This window comes from Solanum stenotomum, chromosome 7 (assembly GCF_019186545.1).
Source record: "Solanum stenotomum isolate F172 chromosome 7, ASM1918654v1, whole genome shotgun sequence".
NCBI lineage: Eukaryota > Viridiplantae > Streptophyta > Magnoliopsida > Solanales > Solanaceae > Solanum > Solanum stenotomum.
Genome location: NC_064288.1, coordinates 54,412,853 through 54,438,815, shown reverse-complemented (window position 1 = coordinate 54,438,815; position 25,963 = coordinate 54,412,853). Strand labels below are relative to the sequence as shown.

Sequence of the window (25,963 nt, the reverse complement as noted above, 5' to 3'; positions counted from 1 at the left end):
GTACTGGTGTAAAGTGGGCAAAGAAAATATCAACTGAAAGGAAAGCAAAATAAGTGTTTACCCTTCAGTAATACAGTCACCCAGTACTGCATAACCAGGACGTTTTATAGGTCTCCATATAGAGACTGCAGGGCGGAGATCACTACCCCTGTCCCACCAGATCCGCTCAAAGTTTGGGGTTGAAATATAACAAGAGGTCGCTTTAGAAATCGATCTGATAATGTCCCATCCTGATGAAGTTGCACTCTGTTTACTTGTCTGGTGATGCAGGTGCTCGCTCTCACTAGTTAAATCAACAGTAGGTACTTTTAATGAAGAAGTGTACCAGCTTGAGCTCCAAAGAAGAAGGTTATTCAGATCAAAACAACAGCTTTTCTGAGGATGACTACTAGTTGGATGGGCATAGAATGACCCAAGAGCATTATCCAAACGCCAAATACTGTAACCTGATGTGAATGCAGTATTAGCAGCAACACTGAAGATACATTCCAAAAGCTTCGTTGATGTTACAAGATCAGAACGTATGCAATGAACTATGTGAGTAGGAGGTGGTTGTGTTCCTGTATGAGCAACACAACCCATTGCGACATATCCAGGTGGCGCAATAGGTAGCCAAAGAGAACAATCGTCAACATCTTGTGCCGTCTCAGATCCTTGAATGTCAGAAAATAGACCTATTAGCCTGAAGTCAAGTGGTTTCCTAACACGGCCATACATATTGCTCACAGCGACGACTGCTTGTGAAGGAGGATTGGGTCTGAGAATGAGAAATGATATGCATTAGGCAAGGGATCAAAGTTCTTCCAGCAAACACAATTATAGCTTCTCTGTCCATTATCATGCTCTTCGCAAAGGGAACAGTAGCAGCAGTTGAATGGCACAAGAAGACCAACAAAAAACTATGTCAACAAAAAAATCTACTATGTTTCATAAAGATGTTAGGGGTGGTTTGGTAGGGTATATAAGAATAATGCTAAATAGAGTGTATTAATAATGCTTATATTAGTTATGCTTACATTAATTATGCAAAGATTATTTCTTATACATTGTTTGGTTTGATTGGTTTGATGTATTAAAAATAACATGCATTTCATAATTTGTTTTAAAAATATTTATTTACAAAGATACCCTCCACAAGTATAGTGGAAAAGATGTAAAAAAGGGGTTTTTAGGGGCAATTGGGTCTTTAATCATGCTAATGCATGCATTATAACCCCTTGCATTACTAATATCATGGATTTCCATGTATTAGTAATACACGCCTCAATTCACAATAGAGTGTATAACTAAAAGGTTGAAAAAATGTACCAAACAAGATACTATTAATACACAGAGCTAATGCATGAATTATTTTTTTCTAATACACTCTATCAAATGACCCCTTAAAGTACACATGACAGTTGAAATGAAACTGAACTTGTAATGGCTGAGAAGATATTTCAGGGCATATGGATGGAGGAAGCATCTAAATAAAAAAGTTCACAGTTTACAACCATACATCTTGCTGAAGGTTCATGGTTTAAGCTTCGAATACAAGCCATGGAAAACCAGAAGCAAAATTAAGCACCCCAGAGAAGAATGCAATGCTTTAATCTCCAAAAAGGGGCCTTGTCAACAATTATTTTGTGCATATCAGTACTCAACCAGCCAAGTAAAGTTCCATTTTTTATTTTAACTGTTTATGATTTTATGCATGGTTATTATTCTTTTGGTGCAGAAAAAATAAAATCCTAACGGTTAACAGTGCTAACAGTGTTTTACTTCCCCATAGTTATGCAGGCGTCTTGGATGCTATTATGCAGTACCACCAGCATGATATTTAAAGAAATAGAAAAAACTACTACATAAGTTTCTTATTTCAGTTATAACTCTAATAAAGTTATATCAGAGCAATTTTTTATTTTTTTGAAAACATATGTATTCATCAGCACCGAGTTGGTACTGGTATCAATATTTATATCAGATCACTTTGGAGCAGGGGGAAATCATTATCCCTGAAATTGTACCACTACCAATCCTATTTCAACTCGGCCAGATGAAATGAGAGCATCAATCTGACATCCTCCAATAAAAGATTAACCAAGAATCAGGTATTAACACTAAAAATATTGCATTAAAAAAATTCACAAAACAAAGTCCGAAAGCTGTAGATAAATCAGAGCACTTGCACATTTTATGGATCTTCTAACCTTGATGTGACACAATCTCCCAGAATAACATAGTTCGACGGTGCTCTGGGCCTCCAGAATGTAAGGTTGTTAAGACGCCCATGCTCTGCAGAAGTGCAATAGATCAAACATCAAGATCTATCAAAAAATAGATTAACGAAAACAAACTTGTAAGAAATGGAGAAAAGAAACACCTCTGGGACAAACCCAAATTCTATCAAATTGAGTACAAGGCAACAAGGGATCAGCACTTCCAAAATGTAAAGCAGCGGTTGCCTGATTCTGCAAATTGAGTAGAAGGGAGACAACACCAAGAGAAAGGTGGGCACATATATCCGTTGACAATAAAGAAATATTTGTTTTATCCTTAACAGAAGTATATCCGCCAGATATATCAACTGGGTCAAGAATAATAAGACCAGAACCAGCCTCAACAGTTAAATCCTTCACAAGTCCCCGAATCCATGTATCATTTTCTTTTGCTGCATACCTGTTGCATCAAATCAATAAGTATCTGGAAAATGAAGGAGATACATAACTATGTTGCTCAATGTGCTATTCGCATGTTCGCTACATTTAATTAGCTTCTCAGCATGCAAACCGTAATGATAGAGTTAAGGTCACAGTGAAACAAATGGTATGACATTAAAAGTGCCTGACGGTGTGCAGGAATGGAGAGAGACGAAAGAACACCCCATTCTTAGCATCAAAATCAGCTGTTGTCTGGATATAAATGCAAGTAAATAACTGGATCCCTACACTGATGATTTACTTCCTCATTATACGTACTACATTAGGGCAAACATCAAACTACCAATTAAAATATGATATATGATATGTTTAACTCAACCATTACATCTCTGAATGGCCAAATTTTATCAGCCTCCAGTGATAACATACTCATACTTATTAAAAAAGAAAAACTGGAAAATAAAGATAGTTTTTAGTGACAAGGATCTTACATGAAATTAAGGTCCATTTTCGCCCGGAGGAGTTTCTCAGCATGAGCAAAGTCATCCAAAGATGATTTACTACTATCAAAAAAAGTGAACTCCGGAGAGACAACCTAAGAGAGGCAATATAACAATCAATCCATTATGCCTCAAACTAGAAAAAAAGTAAGAGCCAGAATGATATTGAAGAGTGTATTACACTGCAAACGAAATCAATGGAATACCAAGATAACAAGTTGAAGAAGAAAAATAAGTCCTACAGATAAACTATCCAACATGAATAGTATTTGTAGGGAATAAATTGAAATCAGATTACAAGGATCCAAACATCCATCCCCAACGATGTACTGTGTATGCCCGAAGGTGAGGATAAAAAGATGGAAAAACTTTTTATGTTGCTAAATTCCAGTAACTCAAACTCAAGTTGCTTTTCCATCTGGAGTTTGAGGGGGCATGTTAGATATTTAGTCCTCTTCTGAACATTACCCAGTCACTGATCCAAAAAGTCTTCTTATTGATGCTATTTGACCATTGAATTTCCTGTCACTATCCAACATGAATAGTGTTTGTAGGGAGTAAGTTGAAATTAGATTACAAGGATCCAAATATCCATCCCCAACAATGTACTATTTATGCCCCAAGGTGAGGATAAAAAGATGGGAAAACTTTTTATGTTGCTAAATTCCAGTAACTCAAACTCAAGTTGCTTTCCATCTGGAGTTTGAGGGGGCATGTTAGATATTTAGTCCCTCTTCTGAACATTACCCAGTCACTGATCCAGATAGTCTTCTTCTTGATGCTATTTGACCATTGAATTTCCTGTCACTGTTCCTAAGGAACAAAAATTCTCATGAATTCACCATAGCGTCAATATGCCATTATTTTGCATGGATATCAACTGATCCACTACTCCTACTATGACCCACACGCACAAGTTCGAATTGAACTTGTAAGATGGAGCAGATGGGCTCACACTTCTGTTCAACTGGAGTCTAAACCTAGAATCTCCAGGATGTTATTCCTATGCTTCAATCACTCAACCATCCCACTGGCAACGAGAATAAATAATATTGTGTGTCTAGATCCATTGAACTTAAATAGCTGAATATTGGAGAATACTACACAATATTCTCTCGAATACTGCAGAATATTATGCATTTATAGTAGAATACTTAACTTGCTAGAATTAGAGAATAAATACTTACTATATTGTACTAACTCAAGACTAAGGAACACTTCCTGTACATTGTTATTCAAGAAAGTCATTAAGAAGTTTCTTTTCTTTTCTCTCCTTTCACAGTTCTGTATAAACAAAAAAAATTATAGGTCCTCTCACTCCATATGACCAAAATATCCCACAAAAGAATGTGCGAGTTTATGACCCTCAATCTTTTCTTTACAGCAGCCAGAGCACTAGCTGTGTGAGTCAACCTTGTATACTTAATGGGTAAAGAAATAGTTAGCATTAACAGCAAAGACTGACAGCCCTCGAATAAAATTAGCTAACAGATGGTTAAACCTATGAAATCTATTGACGATGCATTTTATCATTTTCATAAATCCATATCACTAGTAAGGCACACTGTTTCCCGTCTTCTAAAAAGGTACTCAAGCATTCTCATGTAAACGAACTACATCACATTTCCAATCATTCATATACATCTACCCTTAACCGCACAGAAAAAGGAAAATAGTAATTTTAAGATCAATGCAATACCTGGTTATTAAAAAGATCAATGGGATATATTTTCCAGAAATGAGGTTGATTATAACCATAAAATAACACTTGCGAGAGTAGGAGCTCACATAATAAATTCAATTAAGATGCTAACAAGAAAAGAAGAACAAACTCAGTTGTCAGGTGGTAGGTCTTGAAGTTAGACAATGTTTGCTTTGTTTATTTATTTCTTGACTTTTGGTTGTTGGGCACCCAATTGTATTCAGTATGTGCAAATGATGCTAATCATGAAATTATATCCGAAAGTACAACTAGTCTGGAAATATATAAACAAAGGCTAACACCATAATGCCATTCCCACAATTTACATATGAAGAAAAACAAAGATATATATTAGATCACAGAGAGAATTTTAAAATAATTGATTTACCTGGGCCTCAAAACTGTAACTTTGTACTTTCTTTGATCCATTAGGGTCAAAGTCGGAAGCATCTGAGTTATACAACAATGCTTCCATGGACTTCATACTTTCATCATTGTCAGAATTACCGTCAGAAATCCTTACATCAACACCATCTTCTTGGCAGACCGAGTAGCTGCTTTCGTTGCTTAGGTAAGTATATCTCCTTAAAAGCAAGACATTCTGCAAAATACACATATTAAAGCCACGAGGTTATTTCACTGGACTAAGAGCTTTTCCATGACTACGAAGATGATCATGCACCTTCCATATTCACAAAGGCAACAAGTCAACACACAAAAAAATATTTAAGTGCTGCATAATGGGTGCTCTCCAAATTGACATTATCCAAGCCAGTACTGAGGTAGAGTTGTTGGTACCTCAATTTTCACATTCACAAATCTCAGTCTCTTCCCACGACCAATAATGATAATATGTTGAATTCCCGATGAGTGAATCCCCTTCACTTCCACCTTATCAGTCAGGCGTATTGTTTTACCACAACCATCATAGGTGTATTCATCAATCCCTACAGCATCCGCAACTAGTTGTCTATTGGGAGACAATAATACTAAATCCTCTTTCTGCTCATAAAGAGGTGTGGAGAGGATTATGCTGTTACTTTTACTAATTGGATCATTCTTGGGATCCATGATCTCCTCTCTACCAGTCATTGCTCCCAAAGATGGCACAAAAAACTCACAAACAGATAGTAAGAAGTCTGGTACAACAAGAATACGAGGCTGCTGTATCCGTAGAACAAATGATTGGGACGCCAATCTCCATCTGCAGTCCATCACAACCATTGTTGAAGTTGGAAAGTCAACACCAGTTTCAGGAGAGTTCTGTCGATGAGCATCAATGCATGACCCAAGCATCAGCCTCATTTCAGCCTTTGTATCTGGGCGAATATCTAAAATAGAGAATTTTGGGATAGTAATGTAGAGATCAGCCTCCGATAATGATGTCATTCGGTACGACACCCAAAGATCTTCAAGCTGCCAAAGACAATGACTACAGTAAGGTAAAACGTGACATAGATACAAATTACAATTTACAATGATACAATGACCAAACAACAACTTGCTACTGAAAGAAAAACAGAAGAGAATGGGAGAGAAGACAGTAGCTAATTGTTAGACTAAGCTCAAATCAAACTCTTCATGTTGGGACCATACATATCATAATTTAGTGTCTCATACAAAATGACTCACCGCAACATGAGCCAAGCATGACCCATCATGTGCGTCATTCCACAACTCCAACAAGGCATATCCCACTTCCACAGCCATTATAGTAACCGTTCGTGATAGGAGTATTTGACTGTTTACATTCACTTTATCAGCCAGCATTTTTATTGTATCTTTTGAAGCAGAGGTGCTGTTGCGGAAACTAGGTGGAAGTGTCGGACTCTCTGAGAAATTCATGTAGAAACAATCAAGAATGACATTATATTCTTTATCTGTCATCATTCCATGTAATAATCCAACCTGTTTGAAAGGTTCAGATAACATTAAGACTTGTAACATAAGGAATCAAACATCAGATACAAAATCCTACTTTAGGGCTCTTATGAAAATGAGGAAATAGCAAATGCTGAATCAAGAAACGTCTGCCCAGAAACAGCCAAATAATGGTAAACTGACTTGTATATAAAATAGCAAGCAAATATGAGCCACACATAAATATGTCATTCTACGAAAAAACAATAATAGTATACAATCTTAAGAATTAATATTTCACAGAAGGTACTATGAAACCACTTATAGAAAGGTTACTGACAGAATACAACCTTTACTTCCAGAACAAACGTTGGGACCTTCCTGAAAACATCTCGCAAACTGCGCCGAACATAAACATGAATATCTCTGCCTTCACGAATCATTGGTTTGCCTATACGTCCATTAATTCCCACGGCCATGTTAATCCCCAGAATCTGAATGTTAAAGAAGATTTTAGAAAGCGCTAATTTTTATTCCAGGATAGTTGACCAATAAAAGCAGAAATCAATTACCTCTGCATCAAGAATATCAAGATGGACAGCTGAAGGATCTTTTTCAGGAAATCCAAACCAACAAAATTCATTTTGGACACGCAGATGGCCAAGATCAAGTTGCATGAAACTGCACACAAAGGAAATATATTTGTCATTGCAAATTAACCGGGAGAAAATCAAGAAAACGAGTAAACAAAAGCCACAAGTGCTAAATCCAAGAGAAGTGAAAACCTTTGTACTTCATTCAAGCATACAAAGAATTTGCTAAAATTCTTTGGCTAACAAAGAGCCAAATATATGTTCAACAAAAAATGTCGGGATAAAAGATGAAGAAAAGAGCAAGCACCACTTTGTAGAACATAGTGACAATGGTCAGCTGAGAAATCTTCAATTCCTCTAACATCAAAATATGTATGAAAATATTTTACATGAACCTTATTCTTGCTTTCGTTAAAAAATATGCACACACAATTAGCCAGTCAATATGATAGAGAGAGCAACAACTCATGTTAGTCAGGACTCATGGAAGTACAAGGTGGGAAGAGATTGTTCAGTGAAGTTATTTTATCATAAGCTTCTAGCGAGGAAGGAGTCACGTTTCCCATGCTTATCAGTTTGGATTCCTGGGACACCAAAAAAGGTATGCTTTCACTTGGTTGGCAGCAAGGGGTGTTAGATTGACAGTTGAAAATTTGAGAAAAAGGTGGATTACATATGTCAACTGATGCTTCATGTGCAAATGTTCAGTTGAAGATGTGGACCGTTTCCTACTACACTGTGGCGACTCGGTTGTGGTATGAGATTTTGAGATGGTTCAGGAAGCAATGGGCTATGCCAAGCACAGAGAAAGAGGCACTCACCAACTGAACATTTAGAAAAAGGAAGAGAAGTCAAAGAGCCTGAGATATTGCCCTATTAGTACTCATGTGGCACCTGTGGAAGGAAAGAAATGGAGAGCTTTTGATGGAGTATAGAATGACTATGTACATTTGAGAAATACTCCCATTCCTGGTTTCTTTTTAGTGCAACCATGAGGTTCCAGTGTATATTGAAGACTAGAGTGTTGTTTTTAGATAATCATACTATATTGTGGTTTCTCTACTTTTGGTATACTGCTCATATACAGGTATATGTAAAGCTATTTAAGAAATAAAATTAGTAAAAAAAATAGCCCAGGAAATAAATCATCGACCTTCAGTCCAACCAATTGGGAGAGAACCAATAGCTTCATTTTAGGGACTTACCATTATTTATTAAAAATAAAAAATTACTTAACGAAAAAATGGTAGAGAGCATAAGACAACCAAAAGCAGTGAATAATCAAAAATACAGAAGAACTGGTAAAACAAACAGGAGTCATCTTCAGAAGAACAATGGTGTGTAAGGCTGATAAAGGAGTAAGAGTTATGTGCCTGTGAGATTTAAACATGGAGAAAAAGCTATAAATAAAAGTAACTCAGTTCGAAGGACTTAGTAGAGAGAAATAGACCTCAATTGGCTGAATTGAAGTGTCAGAATTATAAACTCAGAGACACTAAGCGTTGGGATTGTCAACACTAACCGTGAAGATGATCTTTTAAATGGCATTCTAATATTGATACCAGTGTGAGCCACAAATGCCACAACATTCGAACTTGAAATTGCTTAAGGAACAATTCAGTAATTTATCCATCAAAGAAATACATAAAGAATGGAATACCATAATTTCCTGAGCTTAACAAGGTATTCCCAATGGAAAGTCAGAACCTTGTCATAACTTCCTCGTTTCTTTTGGGGGGGAGGGGGTTTGTAGTGCCATAAATTTTTTAGGAGCTCTTGCCCGATAAAGCCAAAAATAATGAAAGAGAAAATGGCAAAACACTGCAAGATCATCATCCACAATTGCCCTGATCTTTGTAGCTCATACAATCATTGGGTCAAGCACGGTTCAGTTAGCTTAAGTACTCCAGGAATTAGTGATAAGGTGGCATATTGACGGATACTTGTAAGAAAAAGGTAATAAGCAAAAAAAAACATGTTGATATCAATGTACACAAAAAGTAGCAGAATCAGGCAATGAAGTCATTGTAAGAGTCCTAATTATCAAAGGTCGCCGGGGTTTTGGTTCAGTAGTAAGAGCGCAATGATGATATGTGAGTTAGACGCACATCATGAGCTCGCGGGCTAAAAGCCTGGTATGTAAGTGGGAAAGGGTAGAGGAACAAGCCCATTTCAAGCAATTGTCGAGTCGTGCACCGCCTGACACTCGGGGATTTCTTGATCATCAACAAAACAGAAACAAAGAGTCCAAATTATCTAAAACTATTGCACCAAATCACTTCCTATTTTAATGTGAGGCATCTCAGTTTCTAGCTTAATGCGAGGCATCTCAGTTTCTAGTTTAATGTGAGGCATCTCAGTTTCTAGCTTAATGCGAGGCATCTCAGTTTCTAGTTTAATGTGAGGCATCTCAGTTTCAAGGGGAAAAAACTCTTAATTGAGAAATGGAAAATGCAGACAAACCAGAGTTCGAATAACTTAATAGCTGGAAGCTGACATTCAATGTTAGCATCCCAGTCTCCAGGACAGACAAACTCTAAATTGGAAAATGCATAAGATAGACAAGTTAAAGTTTGAATAATTAAAGAGAGCTGGTTAATGACTGACTCTTCACTTCTGGAATTCCTTGGGACAATTATTAGGGGGGTGTCGAGTGAAAGGTCCAGCTTTATTGCAGAGGCGCCATCAACCTCATATTTCTGAATCAACCATTCAATTCCCCCGACCTTATCAACAAGTTTAATGGCTTCCTCAGTATGGGGAGTGGCAAGCTCCATGAAATATGCAGTAATCTGCAGGTTAAGAAAAAGCACGAATCTGTCAATTCCTTTAAGAATCCGAAATTTTCATTCAGACATACACACCACAAAAGTACCCCCCCCCCCCCTCATTGATTAAACAAATCCTAGCAGATACACACATAGAAAATACCTAACAACTCTTATCTTCTAACAGACATCCACCTGGGAAATTCTACAATGCATGATTTCTAATCCTGCTTGCATTCATAGGTTCTGCTTTAAAAAACTGAAGGAAAGAAAAATTGATGTAGCTCTTTTTAGTTCCTTGTGCAGTGCATGTTCACCTCTCAAATGAAGAACAATGATTGTTTTCTTTCGCATCTGTATTGAAAGAAGGCATTCCATATTTTTTACAGGTACACAACAGCAGAAAAGAAGTTAAATGAAATTGACAGTGAGAATATCCACAAATTTTAACTAGACCAAAGCCATCATCAAGAAATGCTAGGTCACAAAGAAGCAAAAGGAAAGAGCAAGTTAAATATGTTAAAAAAAAACAAAACNAAGAACAATGAATGTTTTCTTTCGCATCTGTATTGAAAGAACGCATTCCATATTTTTTACAGGTACACAATAGCAGAAAAGAAGTTAAATGAAATTGACAGTGAGAATATCCACAAATTTTAACTAAACCAAAGCCATCATCAAGAAATGCTAGGTCACAAAGAAGCAAAAGGAAAGAGCAAGTTAAATATGTTAAAAAAAAACAAAACACTTACCTCTTGAACAAATCTATAAAGAAAAACTATACGAACTGCTGAAAGCCGACCACGCAAGCTGTAGTCATATCCTTCATAATCATCATCTTCTGTACTATGAGACTTAAATACAAACTGAACCAGGGGAGAAACCATCTTAGTACAAAGTAATAAATATATATGTTAAAGAGATATAACAAAAGGGTAGCTGGGATGGAGCCCAAATTCAATATATATATATATATATATATTATTTAATCAACTAAATAAATTATTAGTAATGAAATGGTAAAATTGTCATGTAAAGAATTGGATAATGGGTCTAACTAAACCCCAAAAGCTAGCTCAAAAGGTGAGGATTGCCCAAGCCATCTAAAAGGGCCACCCATCCCATAACTGACTGATGTCGGACTTCTTCAACCCCCCTCCTCACATCCAGGCTTAGACATCTGGAGTGTCGGCAATTTTAATATGGATGCCCAACATCGTGAACAGGAATTGGGATGGCTCCTACGAAATGGATCTTGGACCTAACTCAACACCAAAAGCTAGATCATGAGGTGAGGATTGCCCAAGCCACATATAAACAGACCACCCATCCCATAATTGACTGATGGGACTTCTTCAACAGGCCACATACAAGAGGTATACCCAAATGGAAGAAAACCTACAAAAGATATGATTCTCTACAAATGATACCCAATCTTCTATACAACAAGGAACTACATGGGTGCACCAAAAGAAAAGGGATCAAAGATTACCCCTCAACTGAGTAAAACTCATATCTACCCCTTCAAAGCACACACACACATATACACATATATATCAATTGGTGATTGTGAGAAATTACGTGAGAAATTGGACAACTGGCTTTCATCGATAAAAAAGCGGTAGTCTGAAATTTCTGTTCAGAAAATAACTGAATAACTGAATACCTGAATGAGTGATTCAGCCCCTTGATTGCGAATATCGCATAGCCAACCCCATCGCTGGTCTGAGCCAAGCGTTAGATCACATAGCCTGAAGTTCCCAAGGGTTCCTTCTATGGAGGTAGAACTTGGATGAACCTTGTTAGATATAAAAGTAAAATATCAAGACAATAAAAAGGCACAAATTCTAAAGCTGGAATCACATGGGTGGGAATCCAACAGAAATGTCTATGAATGACCAATTAGAATTCAATAGAGATAAAAAGCAATATGAATTTAATATCATGAAAGGGGCCCACCTTAATATCAAGAAGAAAACTTTCTTGCACAAACATAGCAAGCTGAGAACCATCCTCCTTATTGAGGAACACCGTAACACTGTTAACATTCATGTTTAGGACAAACACAACACGGTTTTTTCCATGACCAAGCAACCCTTTGACATGTGTTTGGCCCAGTTCTTCTGTTTTCTCTTTAATCACTGAAGATTCATCGGGATCTTTCGGGAGATCTTTACTAGTTACCATGTTATTTCCTGAACTCAGATCAAAGCCAAAATCGATCAAAGCAACAAGAGTAGGTCTGTTGCAAAAGAATTCCAGCTTGGACATACTAATACTCATCTGAAAATTTTTGAAGGGTAAAGCAACAGTTAAGTGAAGTTCGGTATAAGGAATCTCTCCAGCTTTTACTCCTCTTCAAGAAAGCAATGTTTAAGACAATTATGCTACCTGTGTATCTATGCCATCATAGTCAGGAGAATCAGGATGCCGTGTTGCAAATGTTAGAGAGACAAAATCAGAGTCATCAAACCCCAATGCCTCATAGAAAATATCACTAGAAAGACTTCTTCCCCTTGATAGCTCCTTCTCAGGGGTGGTAGCTTCAATAGAATCTGTAAAGGACAAGAAATCTGGCAACGCATCTTTGAAAATATCATCCTCATCAATAACCGTCAAAGGTGGTTCTTTCCCATGAGGTTCTAAGGGGTCAGAGCAGCTGGAAGCACCATGATCCATTAAAACAGAGCAAGCCAGATATTGGGGACCCGGACATAAAGAACCTTGAAGTTCATCCTTAATTTTCAAAGAGTGTAGTTTCATCTTAACTGCCAAGTCACCTTCAGAATGCAATACACGCACCTGGTAAAGAATATAACTTCATTTAATGATCAATTTCTAACACAAAGATGCACAGTAGCAAATGATTTTCAGTTTAACTGGTCAAAGCTAAATTGTGGAGGGAGTTTCACAAAACATGTGAAACTAAATTATCAACGGGGTTGTAAATTCCACATACAAATTAAATTACCTACAAAATAAGTATCTGTACATAGAAAAGGGTTATCGTCCAACATGAACATGAGTGAAGTCCACTACACTGGAGTCTCTACTGAATACATAACATGCAGAGTAGTGGTCTCTCAGACATGCACGAACAAAGACTATTGCAGTCAATACAATAGAGTTACGAATCTTAATAACATTATCCCGTTCCTTTATTTCACAAACCCCTTATGTTCCAGCTGGGAATTTTGACTTTTATCCAGAAGAAGAATGGCATTTCCTTCTCCTAGACTTCGTTTCTCCCCCATCATAATTCACCATGCATAGCAGCTTTTTAGCCTCAGTTTCGCACTCTACTTTTTAGTTTTTTTTATCTCCCCTTCTCATAGCTTGTTATTTTTTTATTCAAGTTGTCTCCTCTGCTACATCCTCAGGATCATGTCAAGAACTTCATGTTCAAACCTACTATAACTCCAAAAGTCTTGCATGCTTTAACCAACTTGGTCCACTCGGATGTCTCGATTACCGTCGAATTATGTATCCTCTGAACACTGATATTGTACCAGGGAAGAGAAAAGCAGTCGCCGCAGGAATGCAATGAGTACCAAATTGCAAGAGACATCAAAGAGATCTCCACAAGCATCTCCGATCATTTTGAACAGCTTGAAACACCACAGATGAGCCGACAGACCAATCACATTCACAACCACGAATCTTCCCTTCTCTGATTAAAGCAACCAGCTTTCTAACACAATCTATCAAGCAGAAGATAGTTTCCCCCAACCACCTTGAGTCCTTTCCCAACACCCACAAGGCTACCCTTGCTGGCGAAACGAAAAACAAAAGTTTCATCCCCCATCCCTGAAATTTTCGGCCTGTCAGGAGCCCATTCAATAATCATCTCCCTGTTACCAACCTTGTTCTCATATCTCCCAACCAACCAAATCTTCAGAAACTCCTTTCTTGCCTCGATATGCATCCCTGAAAGCCTGAAAGTGAGCTCAAAGCCTTAGTCAATTCTCTCACTGTCCCTCTAAGGTCAAAGCTGGACACTCTAGGGATCCTCTCCTCTGTACGACTGGGAGTCCAACTTCCTAGCTTCTAGAAAGAAGTACACACAACAAGTTGCTCTATCTTGACTGACTACCTGATAAAAGTAATTTAAGTTTTTTATGAAGGTCCAATTCATATTTCACAACTTGTTGTCTTTTACAACAGCACATACCACAATATTATGTTTAAGTCATTGCAGGTGAGATGGTTAATCAATCCATGCAGCTATTCAATCATCACTATTTAATCTATAATGACTGTACATAGTTCTAATAGTATGGCAGAATCTAACTTAAGAGAAAGGAACTTCAAACGTCAGAGACCACTTGATTGACCAAGGACTTGAAGATTTGATCAAAGAGGAGAAAATAAGTTTTCAAATACATTGACTTAGAGAAAGGCAAAGTTCTTCATGAATTAAAGTAAAATGGAGTGAACTTAGTCATACTCCCCGAATGGATTATTTTACTAAGACATTTCACACAGAAGCAGCAGCTCTTGATTCATTTCATCAATCATGCTCATGCCTTGCATCAATGAAAAACTGTTTGATCTCNCCCCCCCCCCCCCCCAAAACCACCACCACACCCACGAAAAACACTGACAAATAGTTTACCTGAGAAAAACCTAAATAAAACGAAATTACTATTTACAACACAATAAATATAACTAGAACCAGAAATTGTACTAATATATAGGAAGTCAGAAAAACCTTTCCACCAGCAGCAAGAACATCAAGAAGTAGTGTCTCATCAAGTCTCTCTGCCAGATCATCTACAGCCTGCAAATTTGATGGGAAATGAAATAGAAGAAGAATAAGTCTTTGTAGATACAACTACTTGAATCATCATGAGGGAGGACAGGGAACCAAGTAAAAGCAAAATATTTCTACAGAATATGGACAGAAGAAAGATTAGCAGGGATGATATCCTGACAACCAACCTTTACATATAATGATAACTTCATCTCAATCAGTGTTCCATTAACAACAAGCTCTGCTGTCCTAGTATTTACAGCTCGAGATTCAGCAATTTTCATCACGCCATCACCTAGTTCTCCAAGTATATCCATGGGAGGAGGAGCCTAAAACCAAAGAAAGTATTGAGTTTTAGGTGGTTATAGGAAGTAAGACAAAGAAGAATGACAAAAGCAATTGACATTAGTTGCATAATCATACGGAAGCTCGATAAGTTGCTTTTGTTAGTTCTCTCAGCCAAGTAGCTTTCATCTCCTCATCACGGAACTCTATTATCATGGTGTTAGTGGACTCCAGAACCTAATGAAGAAAAGTAAAACACAAAGAAGGAAGAACAGTTGCACAGACTCAGAGCCTAATGAAGAAAGTAAAATACAAAGCAGAAAGAACAATAAAAACACATTGGTAGTGGTATCACAATATTTACAATGAATTAAAATAAATGAGAAAGAGCATTATTCATCCTGTACATGCAGGAACAATAAGGGTTTAAGGATTAATTTAGCCACATCTAGTATGTAAGCATATAGCTAAAGCACAAAGGTTTTGTTACAATCATGGAAAGATTTCATCGGAAAGAACCTATTACAGAAATGGACATTGGACCTAACCCAACCCCAAAAAAGCTAGTTCAAGAGGTAAGGTATTTTTATTTTTTTTGATGGGTGATTCCAGTTCCAAATTGCATTGTACCAATTTCCATTGAATTATAGGATTTTCTTCAAATATGGTTTTCATCACACAAGACCTCTTTTCAAAATTACTAATATTAAGATGTTCCTTTCTCTGAAACTCCCATAGAGCAATAGTTTACGTGTTGCCTTTCTCTATCTGATTTTAGGTCTTTATCAACTAATTGCTACACACTTTTTGCCTCCACATTTTCTCTTGATTCTCGATATCTCTCGCTTTCCATGACCTATCTTCTTCCTATACTGCATTTTTGCAAATCTGTGCATCATGCTCATCTATGTGTTGGGGAAGGTTTTCAGTGAGGAGACTTGCATACCTTCTGCAGATCCATGCCTCTGGCACTGATGCTGATACAGGAAAAGGTACCTCCGATGTTTGCAGGAGGAATTTCATGTACTTGCTTACCAGCCATACTATAGGATTCAAAATGACAAAACAAGTTGGACAACTTCCATATAAAGAGGTGAAAGAAACAAGGCAGAGGATAAAAGTACGGAAGATGAATATCTATAATCTAAAATATGCACCTTGAGCATTTAAGATAACTGTGGGAGAGCTCAGAGTCCAAGGCATAAAGATATAAACCAGATAACACAAGATAACATGGTTGCCATGAAGCAACTGAGTAGCCAATCCCCTAAATCAAGAAAACAAAGTAAAGTTAATGATATTAACCCATTGATTAATATAGTAACTGCAATTCATACAACACCTACATACCTTCCAAACAAGGATCCGAGCCTCAGTTGCAAGATCAGGGGGATACCATGGGGCATATTCTGGTGGGAGATTTTCAATAGCAGGCTGCTCGGTTTCTGGCATTGTTCGATATAGTATGTCTAACAGCTCCATCAGCCTGCGATATCTTGCTGGTGAAAAGTGAAGGCCAAAATTAGGAACTTGAACAGAAACACGCATTGATGGATGGCCGGGATGAGGCACCTTAATCTTCACAAAAAGATAAACAGTAACAAAATTAAGCAAGCACAAGAAGAGAACATCAGAATCCAACTGCAAATTGAACACCATTGATTGTGAAGTCAAAACAGAATAAACTACTAAGTATTTTGTACCTGATCCACAATAACAGCCATTCCACACCTATCAACAAGAGAGCATAAGTTCTTGGCATCTTCCAGGTTATGACATGCCGAAGGCTGACATGACAAACTGCACTCCCAACTATCAGAACCACAGTCTGTGAAAGAAGCTGCTATGTCCCTTCCGGAGATGTAAAAACGAGAATACAAACTTTGATTCTGATCACCCAGTAGGCCATCACCCTATATCAAAGACACGTATGCTAATTGGTTGTGTATAGTCCAAAAACAACTTAGCTTTTGGAACATGACATACCTTGGTATTTAAAGTAAAATGACCCAAATCCAAAAGCAGATGGCTATCACATTGGAAAGAGCCATGTGGTCTAATAGGAACTCTGACTTTTGGAGCATCAAGATCAATATCAAGTGCAAATCTGAGAAACAAAGTTATCAGCACCAAAGAATAATCCACCCCAAGAAGCAAGAACCAAATCATAAGAATCGAATTATCAATCATATGCGTTGTTAGTAAAAGTCAGCGCGTCATCACTTAAAGCAATAAAATGTAAGGTCATTGTTTAATGCGCAAAGCCATTAGCTTAAGAGAAATGTGTGGTTCAAACAGTAACACACAAATTGATCTCAATGAAAATAATCTGGAAAACTAACATCCCCTTGAAGGTGTCCTGATGCAACCCAAGGTGCCTCAAGGCCTTTCACAAGGAGCCAAGCATGTGACCTCCAAGTGTTACGAGGCTTATTAATGAAGAGAGATGCACTTGAGTGCATTATGGAGCCATACCGAGGATTCTATGTATTTATTATAGCTTGGGATGATAAAAGAAAGGAGAAAGAACAAGTTGGCCATGCTACTATATGAATTTTCATGAATTCATCCCAAAGGAAGACAACCAAACAAGGCCCTTATTTCATTTAAGGGTAAAATTGTAATAGTTAGTATCTTCCTTTTGCTATCTTGTATAAGTAGTAGTTCTTATTATTTTGGAAGGTAAATTACTATCAAACCTAAAAATTATTACTCCTTGAGAGATTTGAGTGCTTGCTTGAAGCTTTTGGTTTTGTTGAAGATTAGAAAGAAGGGTTGCTTGGGAATTCTAATTCCCTTGAGGTCTTTCTAATAGGTTATGTGTTTGAATGGATATTCAAAGGAGGTCATTTCAATATTGAATTGGTTGTCTTTGATTCCTTTCTTGTATCTACCCTCCTATCTTATTTTTTCTTCTTTTAATTTATTCTTTTTATTCTTAGTCTTGTCCTTAGAATTGTATCAATTGGTATCAAGAGCTTGGATTAGATTTGTTTTTACAAATCTAGTCTTGGGAATTTGATATTTTCACAAAAAAAAAACCAATTTTTTTCTTATTTAATTTCTTGTTTGTGACACTAGATTCTTGTTCCCTAGTATCTTTTGAGTCTATATTTCAAGTTTCATGTCATTTCGAGTTGTATAGAATATTCTACCATTAAAGAAGATTGAATCCTTGAATCTTTGAAAAAAAATTCAAATGGGACTTGTTGATTTCGGTTGCAATTGAGCTTGAACAGATTTGAAGTTTGTTCTCTAGGTCGAGGAGGAACTACTTCTCAAATTTGGGATGATTTGGTGAATATTTGAATTAGGGTTTGTTCTTGAAGACATTCATGTATTCTTGAAGAAGTGGAAGACAACAATGGTATATTTGATTCAAGTTCCGAATTTATTTTTGCCAAAAAGTGTTTGTTAGGTCCACAAATGGAAATCAGTTGAAGAAAAAAAACTTTTGGTCCCACGCGCCACCGTGTTGGTTAACTTCAGAGACCAAAAAAAACTGCAGATTTTGGGACTCCTCCAAAAAACTATGGGAAATTCTTGGACCCAAATTTTTTCCAAGTATCAAGGCTTTCTAGTTCTTCTTCTACACTCATTTCTATTCCAATTTCTCCACTACTTAACATCTAATTGTTGATTTTAATTACTTGTTAACTAGTTCTTCATCTCATTTCTTTGATTCCTACAACTAAATAACAACAAGTAATTTCTTCTACTTATCGTTACTTAGTTCTTGAGCCAACTTTTTTTGTCCAATTTTTTTTTTCCTTCAATTTTCTTGCTTATTTTTCATTGAAAGTTCTTGGCTCCCATCCCTTAGCTCTTGCGCATTCTTTCTTTAGTCAACAAGAATCCATTCTTGACCTCAAGTAGAGATTGGACCCTTGCAACTCATCGGAACTAAACAAGATACAACCACTGACCGAGGCAATTTGTGAGGCAAATAAAGGTGAGATTTCTTGAGTGCTTGTAAGCTTTTGTTTTGACTAACTTCAGGCGTTTGCTTGTTGTGATTGTGTGTCTTCCATAGGTACCATGGAGAACCATGAAGAGGCTAATCGGGTTACCATCGGGGAATCCATTTTACTCGAAATGAAGTCCATGATCACCGCCTTATCAACTCGAATGGATGAGCGGATGGATCGATTGGATACTCGAATGGAGAGCCATGAGGAGAGAAGTAGGGAAACTTTCTCCACTCCTCGCCCTCACTATTACGGCCACACAAGTGGAGTTCGTCAAGGCTCTTCAACCCCTATATGACCCACCACTTTTCACCACATATTCAACCCTATTCACATCACCCAACTACCACATATTACCTACCAACCACCACCACATGGAAGCATGTTTTGGAAACCACATGAAACTTCTTCAATTGTACATTTTTCCCTGTCAATGGAGTGTCTCTCCAAAAAATGGGGAAATAGGGTTGATACATTTTTCCCTAGTACAGCCCATGTACTGATCTGTTTCTACCAATAGACACAAAGTTACCAGTTTCAAAAAAAAAAATGGGGAAAAAAATTTGAAAAAATGTTGATCCAAGGTGGGCGTTTGTTGATTGATCACTTCTTATGAATTACACCTCAGCTAATAACCAAATTATACCTGGTTGTGATAATTGTTTCGTGGATCAGTCCCATGTTAGGTTAATCCAAATAACCAAATTATCAGCCACTATTTGCTTGGTTGTCATAGATCCCTAACTACATCACAAACCTCTTAAGATTTTAGAATGTTAGTTTCGTACGAAGGGGCATCTCTCGAAAGTTAAGTACCCACGCGTAAAACTATACTAGGTATGTCGGCGTAGTTGTTGTATTTCACTTAATACTAGCATGACATTCCTTGAGTCAATATTCAACAATAACAATCCCTACAATACTATTCACCTCATAACAATCCCACATCATTATTCACCCAATATAAAGTACGCAACCACAGGATAAAATCTTCACAACTAGTATGTGAACCTAATGATCCCAAAATAATTTGCCTTTAAAAACAAATTAGACATTCTCCAAAATAGGAATTCTCAAAATTCCAGTTATCTTTGTGCGGATATAAAACTCTTGAAACTAAAAATGTTCCTAATAGCCAATGGCCTAATGGAAGAGTGGCAACAATAACAACAACGCCTAGTTGATATTGGAATCCTTTGCTTTTCCATTCTTGACTAAGTTTCGCATGGACATCAAAATATTTAAGTTGTCAAAGACATCTGTTCACCATATGATTTTAGGTCTTCTCATCAATTATCACCACCCTCAATCATCATTTTGTCACACCTATGGACCAAACCACACGAAGGTCTAGTAAGACATGTTTAAACAATCTGAGGCATTTCATTCTCCTTTATGTGTGCTATAATGTGAACATTAGATTTGTCCAATGTTGTATAACAGCAGAACAGTTAACATTCATGGTTTCTTCTACTGGATGTGTTGAAGCCTTAAGAACGAACATTCACACCCATAAAATATTGTTAGCTGTTCTAAACTTTCCCATCACTTAAAGGAAAAAAAAAAATTAAAAATAAAGAGCAACACATAAAGTAACTCAAAACTTCTCGAATTCATACACAAGGCTTGTTCCGAGACACACATAATTATTCAGACCACAGACATCATAAGAAGGCTTATGCCGCCAACTACTTTTGCCAGGAAACATATATGTTCTAGGGTATGCTTTTACACCCTATCACAATAGTATGTTAAATGCAAAAAAGAATAATATATAGCCCTTGTGCATTAGGCACTACACCTTCTACGTTAGAACAAGGAAAATATGGAAAATCATAGAGCAAATTAAGCAACCTGCTTTGCTTCTTAAGTACCATCTGAAATTGCTCCTGAGCTCTGCGAGTCATTTTTTCAATATTTTTCTGCATTAGCCATTAATTATAAAACATTAGCTTCATTCACAAAATGCTACATTACATGGAAGTAAAATAATATACTGGATATTCATAAAAGATTACCTGTAACACAGTTGCAGTTTCTAATGCTACAGTAGGGCTAACAGCGTTGCTCCTTTTCATAAATTCTAAAAACCGGTCATATGTTTCCCTGAAAACCTGTCAAGTAATTTTGAAAGATGAGTGATGTAGATTCGTTTAATATTCACATGCAATGACCGGAAGACAACCCGGTTCAAAAAGCATCCCGCGTTAGCAGGGTCCGGGGAAGGGCCGCATCCCAAGGGGTATGATGTAGACAGCCTACCCTAATGCAAGCATTAGTGGTTGCTTCCACAGCTCGAGCCTGTGACTTATAGGTCACACAGAGACAACTTGCTCCAAGGCTCCCCTCCAATGCAATGCCCAAAAACACAAAATAAGATAAACAATAACCTTGAAATGAGAACCAATACAATGCATATGCAAAATTGTAAATTCGACATGGAACCCAACAATAATTGTTATTTTTATGCATGTTATTTTTCTTGGGACATGTATGTCACAATCTGACACATGACGGGGAAGAAAATCAGCTTAACAAAGGGGACAAAGAGATACATCATATACAGTTTGTTCACACTATCTGCTCCACTGTCCATACAAATACTAATGCAAAACTAAAATTCTTTTCTTTCCAACCAATCAATTCTTAATGATAAACAGAAGTAAATTCAAAAGAAAAGGCACCCATGGGGATACCAGTCACATACAAAGAATAGACAAGCTCCCAGTTAATTTACGAGAGATATTATATCATAATTTTCATAGCACTTCCACTATATATTTTACTATGTTAAGATTACTTCATCATTTTAAGAGCCATGCTTAACGAGGTTAACAGTTCAGACAAATAGTATAAATTCCAAAAAAGGTTCCATATAAGATGAAAAAACTAGTCAACTGTAATGCATAGGTGGTTCAAATTCAGTAGTTGAGATACATAATATTATAGTATATGAAGGTGTCGAGTGTCCCACATCAACTAGGGATGAGAGATATTTGGTCTCCTTATATGGACATGGACAATCTTCATACCATGAGCTAGCTATAAAGGTTGAGTTAGGCCCAAAATCAATTTCTTAATGTTTGACCCCCATATTAAAATGGTCCACGCACCAGAAGTCCAGCCCCATGATAGGGGGTATTGAGTGTCCCACATCGGCTAGGTGTCCCACATCAACTAGGGATGGGAGATGTTGTCTCCTAATATGGACTTGGACAATTCTCACCCGATGAGTTGGCTTTTGAGGTTAAGTTAAGCCCAAGATCCATTTCTTTATAGAAGGTAAGTTTGTTTTGAGAAGGTAAGTTTGTAGAAGTATGAGATTATACAACGGAGAAGAGGGAGAACATAAAACAGATTACTGGTGTCGTTAGGTATAATGAGGATTGCTTCCTACAACTTAAGATTACTTACAGCTGGGTGCAATCCTAAAAGATTCTCCAGTACAGATTACAGAAACTAACAATAGAATAGAGAAAACCCTAACAAAATGACCAAAGAGATTTATAGGAAGGGGGAAATGAAATATGATTAAGAGTAAATTATCTAGACTCTTTACCGACTCGTTATATCATTTATGACTATACCAGCTAATGTGGCGGAAAAATTGAAGAACTTCTATTGGGTGAAAGAGGAGGCGAAGAAATACCATCTCATAAACTGGAATGTAGTAAAATCGCTCATAAAGGGGCTGGGGTTCATGGAACAAAGGTTTGCAATAGTGCCTTGGCGAACAAATGGATTTGGAGACTTTGCTTGGAGGACTAATGAATCTTTATGGAGAATATCATCATTGACATGATTGGGGCACAACAAAGAAGCTGGAGGAAACCAGATACCCGGACCATATGGAGTAGCCTTTTGTGGAGAAGCATCATGAAAATGTGGGATAATTGTTACAGACATATCTAGTATAAAGGAGATGACATTAGAGTCAGCCTTTGGAGACAGAGGTTCTGCGGAGATATCTCCTAATGCAATGTATTTCTTGCCATACTTGGTATTTCTTGCCAGAAGAAGAAACCAATGGTCCACATGCAGGGTGTAGGAAGGAAGAGTTCTGTGCAACCACAAAACTCAGAAGAAATTTAAAGGTTTGAGATGGAAGAACTTCACAACTTACTCGGGTTCATCTACAAATTAAATATCTTGATTATGAACAACTATAAATTACAATTCAAAACGGAAATGACAAAGATTGATCTGAATGATCATCCATCCAACAATTACTAAGACAGACTTCTCTTACCTCTCAGTGTGGATTCCAAAAATACCGAGCATATCAGCCTCTTTGCATTAGCATGCTAAGCTATCGTAAGGCAGAAACTTGAGAAAAAGAAATACATATATACACTAGCTGGAATTTCATAGTATGGGGTTAGCAGTCTCTCGGAAACAGCCTCTTTACCTCCTAAGGTTGGGGTAAGGTCTGTGTACAGCCCACCCTCCCTACCCTACACAGACCCCACTTGTGGGATTACACTGGGTATGTCGTTCTTGGGGGTAGGCAAAGGTTGTTAATCATCTAGTACAATTCCAGATGAGGTGTATAGTGTGGTACATCCCGTATACAGGAATTTTAATATTACATTGATAAAACTAAGTTTATCAAAACAATAAGATGGAGTAAAGCGCATTGAGGGAGGCAGATACAGTCAACAGTGGACCATGACCAACAAAACATAAAGCAATATAGTGGCTAAGAAAGTTCTCAACTGGGGTGTCAAACAATCATAAGTCCCTGCTGCCTCAAATACCAAGACAAACAAATAAGAACACACTAATAAAAGCAAGGAGGGACTGACATCAACATCTATATCCTTATCCATTCTTCTTTTTCTAGACACAAGGAATTCATTAAGAGGAAAACGTTCAAGCATCAGAATAATATAGTATGTTACAGTAAAACAACCCAAACAGGGATCCTACAAGATTCATGCTCTTTTTAACCCACATCCAATCAAATGAAATCTTGATCACATGTCAGTTATCACCAAAAAAGAAAATTTCATTTAAAATCACATAGCCTTTACCATCAGCAGCATCCAGTAATTCCAGGGTGAGGTCAATATATAAGAAGGAACCATAAATTCAAACCATATCAATTAATTAAACTCTGAGAATGAAATCTCACAAGTTCAAATATATTGGATTGAATAACAAATGCTAAATTACATGGAATTAAGTTACCTATATGCCAACATTTCAAGATCTTCTAACTTGCAAAGTTTTTTTTGACAAAGACAATACAAAATCAATAGAAACTTTCACATGCATCTGAACAAACAGGCAGGAAACGAAAGCGTAACCCAATACCGTAACATCGCAAGAAGAGATTCTTGCAAATAGACGCCAGTCAACATTTTCCCCTGAAGGTGCTTGTATGAAACTAGCTTCTAGAGCATTCACCTTCTGCTCACTAACGACACTCTGCAAACAAATACGTCCGCTAATCACAACTGCTCATATGTATAGCAAAAAACAAATATATCAACTACGCACCAATTCCATATTAGTTGGTGTTAGCTATATAATCATATCCATTCCACCCTACTATTCAGGTTAGGTCGTGCTCAAATGGGGACATCCCAATTGATTTAATACTCACGGAATTTATCATTATTAACTTATTTTAGCAGAAAAAGAGCAATTACATTGGAACATTTACTGCTGGTGCATTCCTGTGATGAAATGTGCTAAATTATGAGGATTTGTTTGCTTCATTTTCTTGTGTTTTTGGCGCTGTTCCACAGAATTAAATCATATAATTTCAGATCATTTAGGAAATAGAATCAACACAAGGTTACTTCAATGGAGTTGCCTCTGTTTGGGAGCAAATTACTGACAGCACTCTGTCTGCAGTACAATCACTAATGATAACTGAGTTTACAGAGCAAGAACATATTAAAAAAACTTTCCTCAGGTTCATGGAATAAGAAAATGATGAATTTCATTTCAATCGAAGTGTATCTATTTCTCCTTTTCCAATACGCCTAGCTGAATCCCAAAAACAAGAAAATGCATAACCAAGAACAAGAATATATTTCCATGCTAACATTACTACATTAAAGAACTAATCCTACATATTTTAAATCAAACATGGAAGCTCTAAAACACACACACCATAAGAAGTGCAAGTGCAATTTTATGCTCAAGTTAAGCCATGATTCTAGCACCGGATCATAGTTCGAATCCCAACAGTGATAAAAAAAATAATAGGTAATTTTTTCCATCTCTGCATCAAGCCTTGGTGGAGAGTGTGCCCAAGTGTATGTCTTGATCAAAGATAGCAGATAAATGGTGGATTAATCAAGGAGCATGCAAGCTAGCCATACACCACCGTTGGGAAAAAATATCAAGGATTATATATGCAAAAGGTTAACTTCTTTTTGCAAAATTTTATAACACCAACTATAGAATCTCTGACATTAATAAACATAATAAAGAGAAAAAATCACAATAGAGGATTGGCAAAGGAACCTAAATAACAAGTGAACGACGGATAGAGGATTGGAAAAGGAACTTAAGTACCAAATATCACCAGTTTTAATCAGAGATAGCACCAGCCACAGGATCTAACGAAACATTCTAATCGCGTCATGACTAGAACAGGAAACCCAACTAAAAGGCTATACAGACACATTATGTTGTACTTTTAGGGTGTGTTTGGTATGAAGGAAAACATTTTCCGGAAAATGTTCTCCAATTTTCTCATGTTTGGTTTGGTTAAATATTTTGGAAAATGTTTTCCAAATCAACTCATTTTCCTCAAATTTAAGGAAAATGACTTCCCTTCAAAACTTAAGGAAAACATTTTCCAAAACTCTCTTCCAACTTCCAATTAAAAAAAAAATTGTTGAAAAAATCAATTTATTTGGTCCCTACCCTCAAACCA

General features: G+C 37.0%; 1 protein-coding gene across 1 annotated transcript in view; it reads right to left on the bottom strand.

Annotated features, from left to right (window-relative positions):
• Positions 1 to 25,963, bottom strand: part of LOC125870590 (uncharacterized) — a 76,735-nt gene that overhangs the window by 19,022 nt on the left and 31,750 nt on the right. The window contains exons 15-39 of the mRNA XM_049551048.1: positions 24,385 to 24,498; positions 21,087 to 21,182; positions 20,923 to 20,990; positions 17,087 to 17,207; positions 16,804 to 17,013; positions 16,451 to 16,678; positions 16,258 to 16,367; positions 16,047 to 16,143; positions 15,239 to 15,337; positions 15,004 to 15,144; positions 14,774 to 14,842; positions 12,454 to 12,864; positions 12,022 to 12,345; positions 11,729 to 11,860; positions 10,815 to 10,928; positions 9,902 to 10,086; positions 7,274 to 7,382; positions 7,052 to 7,195; positions 6,474 to 6,749; positions 5,640 to 6,257; positions 5,230 to 5,442; positions 3,131 to 3,234; positions 2,363 to 2,658; positions 2,190 to 2,274; positions 62 to 757 (exon numbers count right to left, since the gene is read on the bottom strand). Coding sequence (XP_049407005.1) covers positions 62 to 757; positions 2,190 to 2,274; positions 2,363 to 2,658; positions 3,131 to 3,234; positions 5,230 to 5,442; positions 5,640 to 6,257; positions 6,474 to 6,749; positions 7,052 to 7,195; positions 7,274 to 7,382; positions 9,902 to 10,086; positions 10,815 to 10,928; positions 11,729 to 11,860; positions 12,022 to 12,345; positions 12,454 to 12,864; positions 14,774 to 14,842; positions 15,004 to 15,144; positions 15,239 to 15,337; positions 16,047 to 16,143; positions 16,258 to 16,367; positions 16,451 to 16,678; positions 16,804 to 17,013; positions 17,087 to 17,207; positions 20,923 to 20,990; positions 21,087 to 21,182; positions 24,385 to 24,498 — 5,060 coding nt within the window. The remainder of the gene's footprint in view (positions 1 to 61; positions 758 to 2,189; positions 2,275 to 2,362; positions 2,659 to 3,130; positions 3,235 to 5,229; positions 5,443 to 5,639; positions 6,258 to 6,473; positions 6,750 to 7,051; positions 7,196 to 7,273; positions 7,383 to 9,901; positions 10,087 to 10,814; positions 10,929 to 11,728; positions 11,861 to 12,021; positions 12,346 to 12,453; positions 12,865 to 14,773; positions 14,843 to 15,003; positions 15,145 to 15,238; positions 15,338 to 16,046; positions 16,144 to 16,257; positions 16,368 to 16,450; positions 16,679 to 16,803; positions 17,014 to 17,086; positions 17,208 to 20,922; positions 20,991 to 21,086; positions 21,183 to 24,384; positions 24,499 to 25,963) is intronic.